This window comes from Hemitrygon akajei, chromosome 31 (assembly GCF_048418815.1).
Source record: "Hemitrygon akajei chromosome 31, sHemAka1.3, whole genome shotgun sequence".
Classification (NCBI taxonomy): Eukaryota; Metazoa; Chordata; class Chondrichthyes; order Myliobatiformes; family Dasyatidae; genus Hemitrygon; species Hemitrygon akajei.
Window position 1 is genome coordinate 26,279,823 of NC_133154.1, and position 20,365 is coordinate 26,300,187.

A 20,365-nucleotide genomic window follows, 5' to 3' on the forward strand; every position below is an offset into this window, starting at 1 on the left:
GTGCGGCCAGATTCTGCCCTAACACTATCGACATGTTTGCAAGTTGTAATAAATAGCAGGGGATGTGCTGGTGATGCAAGTTAACTCACATTCCTGTAGTAAGTGGGAATGATCACTTGTCGAACTGCTTTTCCTCTGTGTGTGTAACACAGAGTAAATAGCCACGGAATCTCCAGGCAGGAATATTGATGTCTGTAGGAAGGCGGTGGAGGACACAACTGGTAGAGCTGCTGTCTCATGGCTTCAGTGATTCAGACTCCAGTGCTCCTTCTCCCAATGACCACATGGGTGTGTCATCCTAGATTCTAGACATCACTGTGGGCTGAAGGGCCTGTTCCTGTGCTGAGTGTTCTGTGTCCTGTACATGGCGTGTGCTGGGTTATTTGGTCACCGACCTGCTGAGTTCATCCAGCTTGTTTGTACGTGTTGGTCAGTGAATGAATCTGGGGTAAATAGCGGGCAAGCTAAGGGGCGTCCTGTGGGGCAGCTTCAACTTGACGGGCCAACGTGGTTCCCTTTTAGAAATATATACCACTCCACTCTGCAACTGTTTCTATGAAAATTTCTGCCTGAGGCCCCAGTGCAGGAATTATGAAAGAAAACTTGAAAATGATGGAAACGTTCAACAGAACGGACAGCGTCGGTGGGGAGAGGAATACTGCACAGGGAAAGTTCACAAATGATGAGGAGGCCGAAGGAGTACTACACTCCGACATCAATCTCGCACCCATGGGTCGGACAATTCAACCACAACACAACACAACAGCAACAATCAGGCGCCGCCGCAGTTCCCACAGACCCGGGCCCGTGAGTGTGCATGCGCCATTGCAGAGTGCCCGGCAGGGCGTCAGAGCGCATGTGCGTTAAGAGCCCGCGGAAATTTAAACCGTCACCAGGAAGTAAATTCCGAGGGAGAAAAATAAATACCTTGGCGGCTGGGTTAAGAAAATTGAACTGCACTCGGTAGGTATTGGCAGCGACTCTGCCTACTACCGGGGAAGCATCGAGCGTTGGCCGGGACCTATGTGCTGGGCCTCGGGATCGGCCCCGGGAGGCGGCGGCTTATCTTCTCATGGGCCCGCCTCACGGACATCGGGTCGGCGCGGCACCGTTACCCCGATGATCCCGAGGCATTAGCTCAGAATTCGGGAATTAAAGAAGGGCGTCTGTCATCGTACCGAGAATGATTCAGAGTCCCAGTGTCCCACTCGGGGGCCTGTAACCCTTTCCGTGTGTGTTTGTGTACCACACCGATGTGTCCCAGCAAACCCTTTTGTGATGCCCCCACATTCGACAAGAACTACAGTAGGTATCTGGAAGTGACCCGCCAAACTCCTCTGATGCCCCCGCACTTCCACAAACGAACAGTCTCCGGCAGCAGGTTTAGGAGCCTGAAGACCCACACCCAACAACTCAGAAACAGCTACTTTCGTTCCTCCATCAGATTTCTGAATTGACCCATCAGTACCATCTCTTTCATTTATTTTTGTTATTTATAATTACGTCTTTGCACTGCATTGTTGCTGCAAAACAACAACCTTCATATTAGATAACTTAGTAATAATAACTGTAGTTCCAAAAATAATCAGGTTGCTTGGTGCTTCTTGTCTGAGGATCCTTGTAACTGTTTCTTTGAGCTGAGCTACGGTGATGATGTGAGCAGGCCCAATTCACAATATGTAAAGGAAAGGAACTTGGGTTTACTGGAGGCTGGCTTTTAACTCGAACCTGAAAACTGAAGATCTCATTCATTCCAGACAGAAACAAACCGGGTTATCAGCATTTTAAAATTATTGAGCTACAGCGCAGAATAGACCCAACTGTCCCTTTGAGCCATGCCGCCCAGCAATTTAATCCTAGCTTAATCTTGGGAGAATTTAAATGACCAATTAACCTACCAACCGGTAGGTCTTTGGACTGTGGGAAGAAACTAGCACCCAGAGGAAACCTGCGCGGCCACAGGGAAAACGTACAAACTCCTTACAGGCAGCAGTAGGAATTGAACCAGGGTCAGCTGTACTGTAAAGCGTTGTGCTAGCCACTACGCTAATGCACCGCCCCCATGTAGTCAAGTGATCCATATTGTTTGTGTCCCCATGATTCTACCTTTGGTTTGGCCTAATACTTTTATTTCCAGATGGCTCTTTGAAAGGGTCCCAGCAAGCATCAGCAAAACTTGGCATTAAGCTGCATTCTAATATGGAATTTTTTGATTTTAATTTTGGGGTTTGGTAATTAAATGGTTTTTCTAAAATGGTGGATGTGGACAGATGTAGGAAGGCAGCTGCTGAAACTGAATTGCCCCATTCTGTGTGCAAGCCTGTTTCCTTTTAGTTGTGGTAAAATAGCCTTTCCAGCTTTGACATGTGTGACATGTTCAGAACACCTCACCGTCTCTATTGCAATCTTTTCTCTGGTGTCTTGGAGGAACAGCAAGAAAGCCGCTGCCATTTGTCCAGAAATCTTGCACTTTACTGAAGTGATTGTAGGGTTTGGCAGAGGAACCGAATGCTTAGACATTTAAAAGTTGAGCAACAGGAAAAGTGAAGCAAGGGTTATGTGTCAAGTTTTAATGACTGTTAATTCCACTCTATAGTTACTGCCTGAATTGCTAAATTTCTCCAGCATTTTGTGCAGATTGTAACCTTGAGCTGAGTATTTGATTCTACATCTTACCAAATACTAAGGCTTCAACTTGTATACCTTGTCATCTCCTCTCAAATTTAGCTTAACTGCTGCTGACAAATCCTCTTCTGGAACATCCTGACCTCTGAATGTCTATTTCAATGATCTGGGCATCCACTGGCGAGGTAAAAACTGAGAAACTACAGAGAGCTATACACAGAAATATCAGCTAGAACTTGTGTGCTCAGTTCCTAAACTGCACCAACTCCAATTCACTCAATCACCATTGAACCAAAATATTTTCAGTTTAAAAATCTCCTTCATATTTTCAAATTCCTCTTTTGATCTCTTCCCCCCACAACTGTAAATCTCAATTTTGTTTTGATATGTATCCCTGATATTTTGATATTCATTAGCACACCAGCGACACCTTTGCTAAAATCTTGTCTTCTGGAATTCCATACGAAACCTCATTGGCTCACCTCCCTTTAGTGCTCTCCTATCTGACAGTATCATCAATCCACTTAAGGATGCACGTTTGTAAGAAGCTTGTTGCTTTATTTTATTACACTCTTATTAAGATTTTGCAGGCGCTTTTACTACGTTGTAATTGTTGTATAAGTGCAAGTTTTGTTTAAGACTATGTTTCACTATTTTTGACAAATTTTGTGCAGTGAATCTGCAGCTCTATAATTTGGTCTGAAACCAACAATTTAATCAGAAGGGGCATGATCAAGAAAATTGGTCAAAGTATTGTAGCCAAATCCACACCTGAACTGATTCAATCAAATGAAGACCTGAGCATTAGACAGGGACAGTGTGGTATTTCCACCGGTATGACAATTTTGAAACTTATTTCTCACGATGAGCTTTTCTGTATCAAATAAATGCATTTATTAGTTTCAGTATAATGCTCCCTTAACAGATAAACTTCTCGGGCTTCCAGCCAGTTACAGGTGTCAATTATAATTGATGTTGTGATGACAAATTCTGCCATCTTCTTCAGGGATGATGCCTGGATATATCTAGACCGATGGTATGTTTGTATATTCCTCATGTACGCTGGGAAAGCACTAGATCCTTTTTTTGCTGCCTTAGCAGTTTATGCCATAGTCAGCCTTTTTTTTTTGTCTTTGACTTAAAACTAGTTTTTCTTGCTGTAAATCAGGTTGCACTGTGTTTGAAGTTGTCATAGAATTTAATACATTCCTTTTTGTGTATTTTTTTATTTATTTAGAGATAAAGTGCAAATCAGTTCTGGCCCACTGTACCATGTTGCCCAGCAACTCACTGATTCAACCCTAGCCTAATCACACGGCAATTTACAATGACCAATTAACCGACTGATTGATACACCTTTGGTCTGTAGGAGGAAACTGGAGCACCCGGAGGAAACCAACATGCACACGGGAAGAACATACAAACTTTCTTACAGAGGTGTGTAATCACCTTTTACTGAATTAAAATGCTCCTCTGGTAGTAAATGTCTCTTAGGTAGGTTTCATATAAGATTTTGTGTGTGTATATATTGTTCCTTCAAAAATAATAAAAAAGATAAAAACTGTAAAGTTAAGCTTTTCTTTAAAAAAAATGGTCAGTGAATTAAAAGCTGCAACATGACAGAATTATTGCATAACACATTTTTCTGGTAGTCAGTGCAGTTCAATATGGATGAAGCGATGTGCAATGGGAAGTAGTGACACCACTCTAAAGTAGACTTGCCTGGCGAACGCAATGCAGTTGCAGTCTGCGACTGTTTAATGAGAATGGCCATTGGGCAGTGTGTGTAGTGAGGTTGGTTTAACCTGAAACTGGAAACTTGCTGTTGCTTTGGTTGGAATGAAATTATACAGTGAATGTAATTTCCTCAAAGTTAGACAGCTTTTGCTGTCTAAAGTCGAAATTCCACGCAGGTTGTTGTACTTGTTTTGAGAGCAAAAGTAAATGAATGGTGGGGCCACATTTCAATGTAGTTTTGTTTGAAAGATCGACAGTCTTCTATGAAGCCTACCTAGGAAGCATTTACTGTCAGAGGAGCATTTTGATTCAGTAAAAGTGATTATATGCCTAGTTACTGTAACATTAATCCTGCTATAATTAGAAAAGCAAAGGATTTATTCCTGTCACCTGAATTAGAAGGATAATACTAAGAGGCTAATTCCCAGAGACACAGTTTAGATTCTTTGGTTAGAGTATAACTTGAGTTTGATTTTCAGGAACTTGGTTGTCATCTTATTATGATTCTGTGACCATTCTTCAGTGAATAATTGAAACTAAAAGAACCAAGTTGTATTTGTGACTGTCTTGCAAAGGAAGTAGATTCTAACTCCTTTTATGTTGTTAAGACCAAGCCATATCTTCCCCAATAGTTAAAAGATGCTGGTGACCCACTTTTTCCACAGCAGCAGACTGCCTCCTTTTTGCCAGTGTCTTTTCCTCAATCATGCACACATTCACCCTGCTGAGATATGGATCTGGGCAGGTAAAGGCATGCTCACGTATCCAAGTGGATCATAAAATGTAGGAGCATAATTAAGCCATTTGGTTCATCGTCTGTTCTGCCATTCCATCATGGCTGATTTATTATTCCTCTCAAACTCCATTCTCCTGCCTTCTCCCTTACTATACTTACTAATCAAGAACCTCCACTTTAAATATACCCAATGACTTGTCCTCTACAGCCGTCTGTGGCAATGAATTCCACAGATTCACCACCCTCTGGCTAAAGGCATTCCTAATTGAATTGAATTTTGGTTTATTGGCATTTAGAAACCACAACTACAATGTAGTTACAAAATGAAACGACATTCCTCCAGAATGATATCACAAAAGCACACGACAAAATAGACTACACCAGAAAATTCTCATTATGTTTGGCAATCCCTAAATCCAGAGTCCGGAGAGGCTGCCGCATATTGATATCATGCTACCCTCTTAGCATGTTCCCCGGAAAGGAGCTCCAAACCCACCAGACGAAACAAGACTACCCAGATACACCAAGTCAGGAGACCAACTCTACCAACCAACAAACCAGAAACTAAAGCTACAAGACCTACACAAAACCACATAGTTACAACAGTGCAAACACTACCATAATTGATAAAAAAAACAGACCATGGGCACAGTAAAAATAGTCCAAAGATGTTAAAAGACTATAAGTTCGAAAGAAGCCACCACACAGTTTCCACAAGTCTTCAGGGTCCCGATAGACAAGTCATCCCATGCAGGCAGCAGAAGGGAATACCCCCGCAATGGACTTCCTCGTTATTATCTCTATCCTAAAGGAGCTCCTTGTATTCTGAGGCTGTGCCCTCTGGTCCTAGACTTCCCCGTTATCGGTAACATCCTCTCCACGTCCACTTTTATCTATGCCTTTCAATGAGATTCCCCCATCGTTCTAAATTCCACTGAGTAAATTCCACAGAGCCATCAAGCACTGCTCATACCCATCATTCTTGTGAACCTCCTCTGGATCCTCTCTCATGCCAGCACATCCTTCCTTAAATAAGGGGCCCAAAGCTGCTATTGTTGTCTGGATTGTAAATGCATATGCTGTGCTTGAATCAGCCTAAATATTCTCTCCCGTTTCTTTACATTTGCTTCAGCTGCAGCTACAGGAGGAGGCAAACCAGGAAGGATTTGTAATCTATGAATGTGAATCATGCCACAGAAGGAAGAAGGGAATGTGAATGTGTCTGTGGTAGTCCGAATAAGACCGCTGAACCATCGGGAACTGGACAGTGAAAACCATGTAGTTGCTCAAATGGTTGATGAAAACGTCCTGGTCTTTGACCCAAAGGAAGAAATTAATGATGATGTGTTTTCAGAAGCAAAGTTTAGAAGAGTCAGGGACGCAACACGCCGCAAAAGGAAGGACCTGAAGTTTGTGTTTGACAGAGTTTTTAATGAAAACTCTACACAGCAAGAAGTGTTTGAGTTCACAACTAAACATATTTTGGAAGGAGTTTTGAACGGATACAATTGCTCAGGTAAGAGTTAACGCTGATGTACTGTTTGAAAGCATTGAGCCATTGTAAGCCCCAGTACTGATAAAAATCTGTATTAGTAATGAGTGAAGCTATTCAACTGAAGCCCATTTATACAAAACTTTTCCCAGTGTTTTTTGCGAAATGTACACATACTGTAAGCAATTGTCTTCGCTATTTGGCTTCAACATATTTGATGTGTTGTAAGAGATAAAGGCCTAATGATATGGTTTGTCATCTTAGTTCCGAGAATAATAATCTCTTCTACAGGCTACTTTGTGAGTTTTTGTTGAATCTCAAATGCAAAATAGGGTTTCATGCTGAGTACTTTAGAGTAAATCAAATTCTTTGTGGTTATTTACAGAAGTCTTGCAATTGACCTGTTAGTGTGTCTGGGCCATTTCCCTCAGGGATGGAAAATCTTTGTAAATCAAACCAAAGTACTGACGTAAAGTAAATACAGCTGAATAAACCATACCATATGAAGTGCTGCTCAGATCATTCTCTACACATTACCAGGATAGTGTGTACATGTAGCAAAATGATTGGTGCTTTTATTAATGATACTTAAGGTACATCTATTAAGGCTTTTACCTGATAAAATTCACTATAAAATTCATCTGGAACTAAAGCAGAACTCTGGACAAATTCAGTGAATCAAACAACATCTGCGGAGGCAGGGGGTGGGGGTTGGGGTGTTAAGTGAAATTGGTAAATTCATTATTCGTACCATTAGGATATAAGCAGGATTGGATAGGTTTTTTTCCCAGTTTGTGTTTGGCTTCTCTGTCGCAATGGAGAATGTCACTGTGGGGGTGGGAAGAAGAGTTAAATTGACATGCAATTGGAAATAGAGGCATGGCAGGTCACCTAGTCAATCTTTGGTTTCACCAATATTGAGGAGGTCAGATTGTGAGCACCAATAGTGGTAGACCAAGCTGGAAGAGGTGCAGAACTATTTAGGTGCCTGGATGCTGGTGAGGAAGGAGGTGAAGAGACAGGTGTTACACCTCCTTCATTGCAGGGAGGTGTGAATGGGGAAGAATGAATGTACCAGGATTTCCACAGTGATCAGTTCCTGCAGAAGGAGCCCTTGTGTTTCCTCCATTTCCCACACGTATGTTTTCTGACCCACCTCCTCTCCCCAGGCAGAACAGCAGCGGGCTTCCCTTGAACCTTACCTGTCATCCCTACCAATTTCACATTGTTCTCCACTCTTCCTACATGAATCCAACACCAACATCTTCTCCTCTTCACTCCCTATCTTTCTGTACTTCCTTGCTTATCCCACCTCCTGACCTTTTCTCCTACAATCAAAAGTTTTGTAATGCCCTTTTCTTCACATTTCTCCCTTATCCCCCATGAGACACTAAAACAAATGAGGGGGAAGGTGAAGAGTTAGGTGTTCCTCTTTCAACTCAGTTTACTGTATTAATTGATGAAAACTAGGCAACCATAGAGCACCTGCTCTATGTCCACAATGACAATCTTGAGCTTCGTTACATATCATTGTAATTCTTTCATTCCCACAGTGACCCATCTCTATTGTTATCTAGAGGCCAAATGCAAATTGGAAAAATGACATCACCTACTCCACTTAGTTTGCAGCCCTATGTTGTGAAAATTGGATTTCCCAGTCTCAGGTAATCCACTTCCAGCTTACACTTATAACCATATAACATATACCCCAGTATGACTCATGACTCTAAGCGCAGCTCAGACACATCTATAAATACTCCAATGACGCTGCCTGTTATTGGTAGAATTTCAGAGGCTCACAGGAGTGAGATAGATCGGCTGGTTGAGAGAAATCAGATCAGCAACCTTGCACTAACTGTCAGCAGGACCAAGGGACTGCTGTGGACTTCAGGAAGGGGAAGTTGGGAGAGCACACACAAGTTCTCTCTGAGGAGTCAGCAGTGGAAAGGGTGAGCAGCTTCAAGTTCCTGGAATCAACATCTCAGAGCAGGAGTTCCCAACCTTTTTTTATTCCATGGACTAATACCATTAAGCAAGGGGTCTGTGGATACCAGATTGGGAGCCCCTGTCTCAGAGGATCTATCAACATGATGAAATCACAAAGCCATGCCAGTGTCTCTGCTTCGTTAGTAGTTTGAGGAGATTTGGTATGTCACCAAAGCCTTGCAAATTTCTACAGATATATGGTGGGGAGCATTCTGACTGGCTGCATCAGCATCTGATATGGAGCCTCCAATGCACAGGATCACAAGAGGCTGCAGAGGGTTTTAAACTCTGCCAGCTCCATCACAGGCACAATTCTCCCCACCACTGAGCATATCTTCACGAGGCGGCGCCTCAGGAAAGCAGCATCTATCAGTAAGGACCTTCACCATCTGATACATGCCCTCTTCTCACTAATACCATCAGAGAAGAGGTATGAAGCCTAAAGACTGACACTGAGCGATTCAGGAACGGCTTCTTCCCCTTTATCAGATTTCTGAACAAGCCTTGACACTGCCTCATTATTCCTTTTTGCAGTATTTATTTATTTTCATATTATGGATTCTGTGTCTTTGCACAGTACTTCTGTTGCAAAGCAACAGATGCCACATCATATGTCAGTGATAATAAGTCTGATTCTGATTCCGTATGCCACATGTTCCGCACAGTGGAATACTTGCTAAACAAATATTTGTCGCGTATTCAACCCACTTGAGAAGAGCTCTCCTCCCACGTACATTCACATGTCTACCTAGTTTTTATCTCCCTTTGATCATGCCTTCTATCCTCTCCCCCACCACTTGATTCCATCTGCCTATCATCTCCTCCCCACCTGGTTTCACTTATCATCTACCAGCCCCCTACACACTGCTGTATACAGACAATCTTCATACAGCACTGTATAATCACTTTATACAGCACTCTTTATACAGGGACTGGAATGCCCCTCCAGTCCTGATGCATAGTTGTGACTGAACCATTAACTTACACCTCTTACCTCCACGCATGCGGTTAAATCTGCTGCATTCTTCCAGTGTTCTGTTTTTGTTCTGGACTCCTGCATCTACAGTCTCTTGTTTTTGGTCTTCATAAAATTGATTTAGCATGTTTCGCTGCAGAATTTTTATTGCATTTTGATTATAGCTTCTATTTCTTGAATTCTAAATTGTTGTCTTTCTACTTTCCATTTTTTCCTGACATTTATAATCTCTCTCCAACCATTATGCCCTGATTCCTCCCTCCCACCTTCATTCTGCCCTGTCATTTGTCTCTCTCTCTGCCCTCTATTGTTATTAGTATGAAGAAGCACTAGGTGAAAGTCCCTTAGAAAATTTTGTGCACATTTGTCTTTAAAAATAACTAAGTTTGGTCAAACTTATTTCAATTTAGTAATGATCTTTGTAGTACAATCTAATACTGATCAGCAATGTAGATATGTTTGCAATTAATGCTGGAATGTTGGATTACTACCAATGTTAACCCTTTCCATAATATGCTTCTTGTTTACAGCCCTGAGGTGTCATTACAATGGCAAAGCTTATTGTCTGAAAATAGATTAAGCAGTTAAATTGCAACTAGTCACACAAATATTTTGAGTTTCTGCTGTTTTGTTATCTTCGATTTAAAGTTTATTCCTCATTAATAAATTCAAGACTTACTAGCAGAGTGATAACTTTTTAACAGTTTGATAGAGCAGCTGTACATTACTCACAATAAGTATCAATCTGGTGGTGAAAGCTGCAAGATTTACTTCAAGTTGTGGAGCTACAAAACACAGGTAATTACTGGTGCAATTCTTCTCCATTTGAAGAATACTTCTCTCCAAAGGGGTCTATAATCTGTCTCTCATTTGAGCAGATTGAAATGTGACGGGGAGGAGGAGGTATAGGAAACTGAGGACCCACATTCGGTGATTTAGGAACAGCTTCTTCCCCTTAGTCATCAGATTTCTGAATGGCTCACATCGCATTATTCCTCTTTTATAGGATTTATTTATTTTGAAACTGTGTAATTTTAGGTCTTGTACTGTACTGCTGCTGCAAAGCAACTAATTTCACAATGATGTCAGTGATAATAAACCTGATTCTAATTCTCTCATGGAACATAAAGGAGTAAAATTAACAAGAAATCAAAAATTCCATTGAGTCTGTTGCTTCTGGAAAAGCAGGTATGATTTGTGCCGTTTACACTTCTTAGCATACAAATACATCTTTGTGTACTGTTCAACACAATCATACCTGCAGTTCTAATCAACAAGCTCCAAAACCTGGTCCTCTGTACCCCCCTCTGCAACTGGATCCTTGACTTCTCACTGGGAGACCACAGTCAGTGCAGGTCAGAAATAACATCTCTCCCTTGCTGACAATCAACATTGACGGAAGCTTAAGGATGCATGATTGGCCCACTGCTCTACTCTCTACACCCACGACTGTGTGGCTAGGCTCAGCTTAAAACACCATTATAAATTTGCCGATGACACAACTATTGTTGGCAGAATTAAAGGTGATGAAAAGGAGGCGTACTGGAGCGAAGTAGATCAACTCGTCAAGTGGAGTGGTGTCAACAACCTTGCTCTCAGCATCTGTAAGACCAAGAAATTGATTGTGGATTTCAGGAAAAGGAAGTCGGGGGAAACTCACAGCAGTCCTTGTCAAGAAATCAGCAGTGGAAAGGGTAAGCAGCTTCTGGTTCCTGCGTGTCAACATCTCTGAAGATCCATCTTCTGTCCAACATATTGATGCAATTACAAAAAAAGGCATGGCAGCAGATACATTTCATTAGAAGTCTGAGGAGATTTGGTCACAAAAGAGTCTCTCAAATTTCTACAGTGGAGAGCATTTGAACTGGTTGTATCACCGTCTGGTATGCACTGCACAAGATTGGAAAAAGCTGCAGAGAGTTGTAAACTAAGCTAACTCCATCATGAGCACTAGTCTGCCCGGCATCAAGGACACTTTCAAAAGGTGATACCTCAAGAAGGTAGTATCCATCATTAAGGATCCCTATAGAGTCTTAGAAAAGTAATCCATGCCAAGCCACTTAAACCATCGACCTGCACTGGGACTATAACTTTCCATACCTCTACCATCCATGTACCAATCCAAACTTCTTCTAAACATTGAAATCAAATTACATGCACCACTTGCATTGGCAGCTCATTCAGCACTCTCATGAGTCTCTGAGTGAAGAGTTTTCCCCTCATGTTCCCCTTAAATTTTTTCATTTTTTCACTTTTATCCTTAGTGAAAAAATCCTGCCAACATTTAACCTATCTATCCCCCCTCATAATTTTGTATACCTCTATCAAGTTTTCTCAATCTTCTATGTTACAAGGAATAAAGTCCTAACCTATTTGATCTTTCCATTTAACGCAGGTCCTCTAGTCCTGGCAACATCCTTGTAAATTTTCTCTGTACTTTCAACTTTACTTACATCTTTCCTGTGGGTAGGTGACCAAAACTGCACACTATACTCCAAATTAAGCCTCAGCAATGTCTTATACAATTTCAACATACCACCCCATCTCCTGTACGTAATATTTTGATTTATGAAGGCCAATGTATGACACTATCTACCTTCAATGAATTATGGACCTGTATTGCCAGATCCCTTTGTTCTACTGAACTCCTTAGTGTCCTGCCATTCACTGTGTAAGCCCTACCCTCACACTCATCTGCATTAAATTCCATCTGCCATTTTTCAGCTCATTTTCCAGCTGGTCTAAAAGGCTGCAAGCCCTGATAATCTTGCTCGCTGATCCCCCAATCTTGGTGTCATCTGCAAATGTGCTGATCCAGTTGACCACATTATCATCCAGATTATTGATACAGATGACAAACAACACCGATCCCTGCAGTACTCCGCTATCATAGGCCTCCAGTCAGAGAGCATCCATCTACTGCTGCTCTCTGACTTCTCCCACAAAGCCAATGTCTAATCTAATTTACTACCACATCTTGAATGCCAAGTGACTGAGCCTTCTTAACCAACCTTACTAAATCCACAGCCTTGCATTCATCAGCTTTCCTGGCAACTTCCTCGAAAAGCTCTGCAAGAGAGGTTAGATACAACCTACCACGCATTAAGCCATGCTGACTATCCTTAATCAGTCTATTTCTATCCAAATGCTTGTATATCTGATCCCTAAGAATACCTTACAGTAACTTCCCCACTACAGATGTCAGGCTCACCAGCTTATAATTTCCTGGTTTATTTTTAGAGCCTTTCTTAAACAGCAGAACAACATTGGCTATGTTCCAATTTTCTAGGTTCTTATTTGTCGCTAATGATGATTTAAATATCTCTGCTAGGGACCCTGCAATTTCTGCACTTGCCTCCTGCAGCGTCTGAGGGAGCACCTTATCAAGCCCTGGGGATTTATTTACCCTAATTTGCCTCAACACAGCAAGCACTCCTCCTCTGTAATCTGTACAGAGTCTGTGCAGTTGATGCCGCTTTGCCTCACTTCTATAGACTCTGAACATCTTGTGAGTAAATATAGATGCAAAAAATGTATTTAGGATCTTCCTCATCTCATGGTTCTACACATGGATTACCATTCTGGTCTTCCAGAGGAGTAATTTTGTCCCTTGCAATCCTTTTGCTCTTAACATATCATTAGAATCCCTTAGGATTCTCCTTCACCTTGTCTGCTAAAGCAATCTCATGCTTTCTCTTAATCCTGATTTCTTTCTTAAAATTTCTCTTGCATTTCTTATATTCCGTAAGCACCTCATTTGTTCCTACCTGCCTACACCTGCAATACACCTGATATTTTGACCTTTTATTCTGACAGGCACATAGAAGCTTCATACTCTCACAATTCCACTTGTGAAGACCTTCTACTTACCAAGTGCACCTTTGATGGAAAACAGCCTGTCCCAAACCACACTTGCCAGATCCTTTCTGATACCGTCAAAATTGGCCTTCCTCCAATTTAGAATCTCAGACCTATCTTTTTGACCCATCACCCAGGACATGCCCTCTTCTCATCGCTACCACCGAGGAGGCCACAGCTTCTCCTCTGCCATCAGATTTTTGAATGGACAATGAACCCGTGTAGGACGACTACACTTTTTTTTGCTCTCTTTTTGCATTACTTACTTATACAACAAAATTTCATGACATAGGCCAGTGATATTAAACCTGATTCTGATTCTGTGTTTCTTAATTATTTTCTGTTTTATGAACTATCGTGTCCTTTTTTGAGCTGAGTATCGTGTTGGGTGAGGCCTTTCTCTGACCTTTCCAAGAATATTCACCTAAGATAGACTAGAGTAACTTTATAAAGAAGCTATATTCAGGTGTAAATTTCTTTAAGCGGTGGCTCTTCAGAAAATTCAAACTCCATTCTGGAGCCCAACTACACATCAGGTCAGTGGGACACAAATCCTTTTGAAAGAGTGCCAAATTTTTTATTCAAGATATTTCCAAGAGTCACTCGGGCAAATTCTCTGGAGAAGTTAAAATTTAATGTCAATTTTTGCACAGAAATGACTTTTTAGCATTTTTTATTTTTATTTCAGAGATACAAAATTACAAAGTTTTGTTTTTGCACCACTAACTTTTAGTATTTTATGAAGAAACAGATGTTGTAGTCCTTGTTGCTCCAGCAACCTACCAGTTTCACCTTCTTACCTTTCGCACATCTCTAGTGTTCTTTTTGACCTTGTCAGCATTTTCAGCATCTCTCCTAATAGAGTGAAGTTTTTGAAATGTTAAGCACCATCAGTAAAGCACAAAACAAGGCTGCCTTTTTAGGCCCGTGACCTTGCATTAGAAATGGCATCAAAATGAAACAAAATTGGACAACCAAGCATGCCAAATTCATTTAGCAATGGGTTTTGGAAGGGAAAACAATATTTCTGATTTTACAAATACTGCCAGGCCTGTTGAACAATCCCAGCATTTAGCTTGATGAATGCATCTGCAGTGTTCCGCTTTCCTTCATTCTCCTTGATGTATTTCAAAGTTCTTAACCTCCCTCTGATTTGTGAGGAGAAACAGTGCTGAATCTGGAAGGGCCAGTCACCAATACCTTGCGGAATCAAGTGCATGCAAGAAGCCAGCAAGAAGTGTACTGAGGAACAACACCAGGAGAGAAAAGAATAAAGAGAATTGGAGTAAAAAGTGTAAACAAGAAGAGTTTCAGACCTTAAAACCAAGCAAATCTCAGTAAGCCAGGCAGCATCTATGGAAGGAAATAAACAGTCAATATTTTGGACTGAAACTCTTCATCAATACATGAATTTACTTCTGTAATTGCTGCCTGAATTGCTAAGCTCCTCCAGTGTTTTGTGTGTGTTAGTCCCTTCATGTATAGTGTACAGGATTGAACAACGTTAATATATTACATAAATAGTTTTTGATCTTGGAATGGTATAAGTGGTCATGTTAATCTTAAAGAAGGGATAATGATATCTTCCCAGAGAACAGTTTTGATGTACTCGGCAGTAATTCTGTAATCCAGGCATTGTAATTCAGGTCTACAATTTCACATTTGTCCCATTGCACACTGAGTCCACCAGTTATTCATGTAATGCTGATAGCTGATTGTTGATGTTTAATTAGCGGCTTGAAGATTACTTTTCTAGAGCAGCATTTGCTTTTTTACGAAGCTGTGCTTCTCTAATGATCAGTGATCAAAGGAGAAATCTGTAATCTCTGATTAATCCTAAAAGAAAGATATATTAAAGCAAATGAGATCAGCAAAGTTAATTATGTGAAGATGGATAGGCGACTGAATTACTGAGGAAGCAATGGTAGAAGATTATTAATGAAATTGATCATCTTAAATATAAGAGTAGAAGATATAGGAGCAGAATTAGGCCACTTAGCCCATCACGTTTGCTCTGCCATTCCATGATGATAGATTTACTGTCCCTTCCTGCCTTCTCCCCATAACCTTTGATGCCCTTACAAAGCAAGAACCTATCAATTTCCACCCTAAATATTTAAATTTAGAATAGTTTTACAAAATTGGGTAGCAAATATAGCACAGCTAGGTTTAGGTTTATAATTTTAAGAATATCTCATTCCATGATATTCAGCAATAAATTGCCCAAAAAATATTCTACACTGCTTTCATCCCAAGATCCAGACTGAGCGAAGGACTCAGTTCCTTCCCAGGCCCAGTTCTTTCTATCATTCAGCACTGCAACCATGGAAGCTTTCAACTGATTCTAAATTCAAGGCAGAGAGACTAGCTTCATCAATAAGTGGTGGTTGGAAGGTCAGCAAGCCACTTTCTAATATACCTATCTACAGTAGGTAAGTACCTACAGTTCTGGCAGAAATTAGGAAGTTTAGAAAGCCCATCCCTCTCCAACAAAAACCTGGAGAGGGATGGGCTCTGCCAGGTTTCAGATGCCCAAGACATGCCGTACGATGAGCATAACAGAAAAAAAGCTTGTCAACAAAGTTCCATGAAAGAACTCACCAAGGAGGTTTAAACTGGAGTTGCAAGGGGATGGGAACCAGAGCACCAGACAGATATTGGAGTGATTGTGGAGAAAGATGTTGTTAAGCCTATATACAAAGTCAGGAATCGAAAGGTTCAACATGGTGGGACAAATGTTCTGAGCTGTGTAAATTTCAATGCAAGGGGTATGTAGGAAAGGTGGATGGGCTTAGGGCATGGATCACCTCGTGGAATTATGACATTGTAGCAATGATATTTCCCCTGAGTAGTAATTCCCAAATAGCATGGCTTTGTTGCAGGGGGACAGGACTGGAAGCTCAATGTTGCGGGGTTCTGTTGTTTTAGACATGATAGAGCAGGAGAGATTAATAGTGGCATGGTGGCATTACTAGTCAGGGAAAATGTCATGGCAGTACTCACTCAGGCTTTATGGGTAGAACTGAGGAATAAGAAACCCAACAGTCTGTGGGATTTAGAGGAGCAACACTGTAGAGAGATCACAGACTATTACAAGAAACATAAGGTTGTGATAGGTGATTTTAACTTTCCACATATTGACTGGGACTCCCATACTATAAACTTTCCCTGGCTGGGAAAGTTTGTCAAAAATGTTCAGGAAAGTTACTAGATCTGTTAGGAAATGGGACAGGGCAGTTGATAGAAGTTTGTGTAGAGGATCTAGTGATCATAATGCCATTGGTTTCAAGGTAATTCTGGAAAAGGTTGGGTATGGTCCTCGGGCTGAGATTCTAAATTGGAGAAAGGCCACTTTTGATGGTATCAGAAAGGGTTTGACAAGTGTGATGATGCACAGAAAACATGGAGAAATGCAAGAGTGTTCTGATGAAGGGTCTCAGCCCAAAATGTCGACTGTTTACTCTTTTCCGTGGATGCTGCCTGACCTGCTGAGTTTCTCCAGCATTTTGTGTGTGTGTTGCATCTGCAGGTATTCTCTGTTTGTGGTTTGGCAAGTGTGGATTGGGGCAGCTTGTTTCTTGGCAAAGATGTACTTGCTAAGTGGGAAGCCTTCAAAAGTTTGAGAAGTATAGAGTTTTTTTTTATTCCTCTCAGAATAAAAGGCAAGGAGAACAGGTTTATGGAAACATGTTTTTCAAGAGCTATTGAGGCCCCGGTTAAGAAAAGGGAGGAGGTGCATAGCAGGTATAGGTAGGCAGGAATAAATGAGGTGCTCATGAAATATAAGAAATGCAAGATAACACTTACAAAATAAGTCAGTAGGCTAAAAGAAAGCATGTGGTTGCCTTAGCAGACAAGGTGATTGAGGATTCTACAGATATGTTGAGAACAAAAGGATAACAAGGGGCAAAATTGGTCCTCCGGGAGATCAGAATGGTAATCTTTGCGTAGCTTAAATTTGTATTCCCTTGGGCGACGGATACAGTCTATAGGTGTGAGGTAATACAGAGTGAAGTAATGAACCCTGCACAGATTACAGAGGTGGAGGTGTTTGCTATCTCGAGGCAAATTAGTCTGATAAATCAGCAGGGCCTGACAATGTGTTCGCTTGGATCCCGTGGGAGGCAAGTGCAGAGACTGCAGCGGCCGCAGCAGAGATATTTAGAACATCCTTAGCCAAGGGTGAGGAGCCAGAGCATGGGAGGATAGCTAATACTATTCTGTTTAAAAAGGCTGAGAATAAACCAGGAAATTATAAGCTGCTGAGTCTGACATCAGTAGTGAGAAAGATATTGGAAGGTGTTATATGGTATTCTAAGGGACAGCATATCTGGATAGATTAGGGATAGTGAACATGGCGTTGTGCATGGTATGTCGTGTCCAACCAATCTTATACAGTTTTTCAAGGAAGTTACAAGGAAAATTGATGAAGGCAAGGCAGTGGATGTTGTCTACATGAACTGTAGTAAGGTCTTTGACAAGGTCCCGCATGGGAGGTTGGTCAAGAAGGCTCAGCTGTTAGACATTTCAAAATGTGGTTGTGGTAGCAGTAGTAGATGATTGCCTCTCTGATTGGAGGCCTGTGACTAATGGTGTGCCACAGGAATAGGTGCTGGGTCTGTTGTTTGTCATCTACTATATCAACATTTGGTTCATAATTTGGTAAAATGAACAGCAAATTTGTGGATGACACCAAGATTGGGGTTGTAGTAGAGAGTGAGGAAGTCTTTCATAGCTTGCAGTGAGATCTGGACCTGATAGAAAAATGGGCTGAAAAATGCTAGATGGAATTTAATGCAGACAAATTGGAGGTTTTGTATGTTGGGAGGACCAACTATGGTAGGTCTTACATGTGGTAAGGCACGGAGGAATGTGGTAGAACAGATGGATCTGGGAATACAGATATATAATTCCTTGAAAGTGGCATCACAGGTAGATAGGGTTGTAAAGAACACTTGACATATTGGTCTTCAAAAATCCATATCTTGAGTATAGGAGTTGGTATATTATGTTGAAATTGTATAAGATGTTGGTGAGGCCTAGTTTGGAATATTGTGTGCAGTTCTGGTCACCTACCTACTGGAAAGATGTAAATAAGATTGAAAGCGTGCAAAGAAAATTTACAAGGGAATTATAGAGAAAGGTTGACTAGGTTAGGACTTTATTCCTTAGAACATATAAGATTGAAGTGAGATTTGATTGAGGTATACAAAATTATGTGTGGTATAGATAGGGTAAATGCAAGCAGGCTTTTTCTGCTGAGGTTGGGTGAGACTACAACCAGAGATCCTAGGTTAAGGGTGAAAGGTGAAATGATTAAGGAGAATATGAGAGGGAACAACTTTGCTGAGAGAGTGGTGAGTATGTGGAGTGAGCTGCCAGTGCAAGTGGTGGGTGTGGGGTCAATTTCAACACTTAAGAGAAATTTGAATAGGTACGTGGATGGGAGGGCTATGAAGGGCATTGGTAAGGGTGCAGGTTGATAGGATGGCAGATAAATGGTTCTGCATGGACTAGATGGGCCGAAGGGCCTTTTTGTGGTCTGGTGTTCTGTGACTTTATGACTCTAAGTAGTACTTACAAGCTTCCCAAGGTAATTTATACATATATTACGATCAAGAAGATGAGAGAAAGCATAGGTCCACTCAAGGACAAAGCAGAGAACTTATGCAAGGAATCAGAGAAAGTAGATGAGGTCCTGACGATGGGTCTCAGCCCGAAACGTCGACAGTGTTTCTCCCTATAGATGCTGCCTGGCCTGCTGCGTTCCACCAGCATTTTGTGTGTGTTGCTTGAATTTCCAGCATCTGCAGATTTCCGTTGAAATCTATCCTTGGATAATGAGGAAACAAGGTAGGAGGTTGCTGTGTCCTTGGAAAAGATCTTGTATCCTCTTTGGCTGTGGGCAAGGTAGCAGAAGATTGGTGGGATCCACTGTTGGTAAGTTAGCTTGGTAATAGAAGACAGAGGGTTGCGGCAGAGGAAAGTTTTCCTGACAGGTAGTCTATGTATGACGAGTGGTGCTCAGCAAGGATTAGTGCTGGGACTCAGTTCTTTGTAATATATATCAATGACTTGGATAAAAAGGGTAGCTAGGCAGAGATCATGGCTGTTTAGGTGGGGAGCCACAGGAGACAGCAAAATTTTTAATGAATGCTTCTCATTAATTTTAGTGTGTCGAAGTTCATGGGTGTTAATGAATTAAGGCAAGCAGATTGTGATGTCTTGAAACACAGAGTAATTTCAAAGTAAATTTATTATCATATATATTACAAATTACCAAATTATACCTTGCAATTCATTTTCCTAGAAAATCATTTTACAGATGAAAAGAAATATGAAATTTTATGGAAAAAACTATAGATAAACGGACAAAGACTGACTAACAACTAATGTACAAAGGAAGACAAATGGTGCAATTGTGATGGTGTTCAGTTTGCTGACCATGAAGTTTTAAACTCAAACAAAGACAATAATATGGAGGTATCAATGGAAGTGTACCAGTTAGCAGAAATGGAGGGAGTCCAGATGGAAAAGCTTATAAGATATTTTATTACTCCCTGTCAGAAATCCCATTATGATAGTAACCTCCCTGTTTGCTGGAGAAATTGTGGAAATCAAAATGCAAACCAGTGTCATATTTTCTGGGAATGCCCCGTTATCAAAGGCTATTGGAGTGGGATACACAATGCACTACAAGACATCTTTAAATGTGAAATACCCTTAGAAAGTAAGACCATATATCTTGGGTATATACCTTAAGAATGGTTGAAAAGAGAAATATTTAATGAATATACTGCTGGTGGCTGGTAAAAAGACTCTTACTTGGAAATGGTTATCACAGAAGAGTCCAACCTTAAGTGCATGGATGGAAATTACAATAGACATTTACAAAATGGAGAATATAACAGCATCTGTTAATTATAAGATGGAATAATTTGATTCATACTGGGAA

The 20,365-nt window shown here is 41.1% G+C and overlaps 1 protein-coding gene across 2 annotated transcripts in view; it reads left to right on the forward strand.

The window, feature by feature from the left end:
- LOC140719431 (kinesin-like protein KIF18B) overlaps window positions 1–20,365 on the forward strand; it is a 123,743-nt gene that overhangs the window by 17,757 nt on the left and 85,621 nt on the right. Inside the window, exons 1-2 of one of the 2 annotated variants that reach the window (XM_073034099.1) lie at window positions 843–963; window positions 6,231–6,614. In XM_073034099.1, coding sequence (XP_072890200.1) covers window positions 6,287–6,614 — 328 coding nt within the window. In that variant the 5' untranslated portion in view covers window positions 843–963; window positions 6,231–6,286. Of the gene's footprint in view, window positions 1–842; window positions 964–6,230; window positions 6,615–20,365 lie in introns of those variants that run through there. The other variant, XM_073034098.1, reaches the window with a different exon arrangement.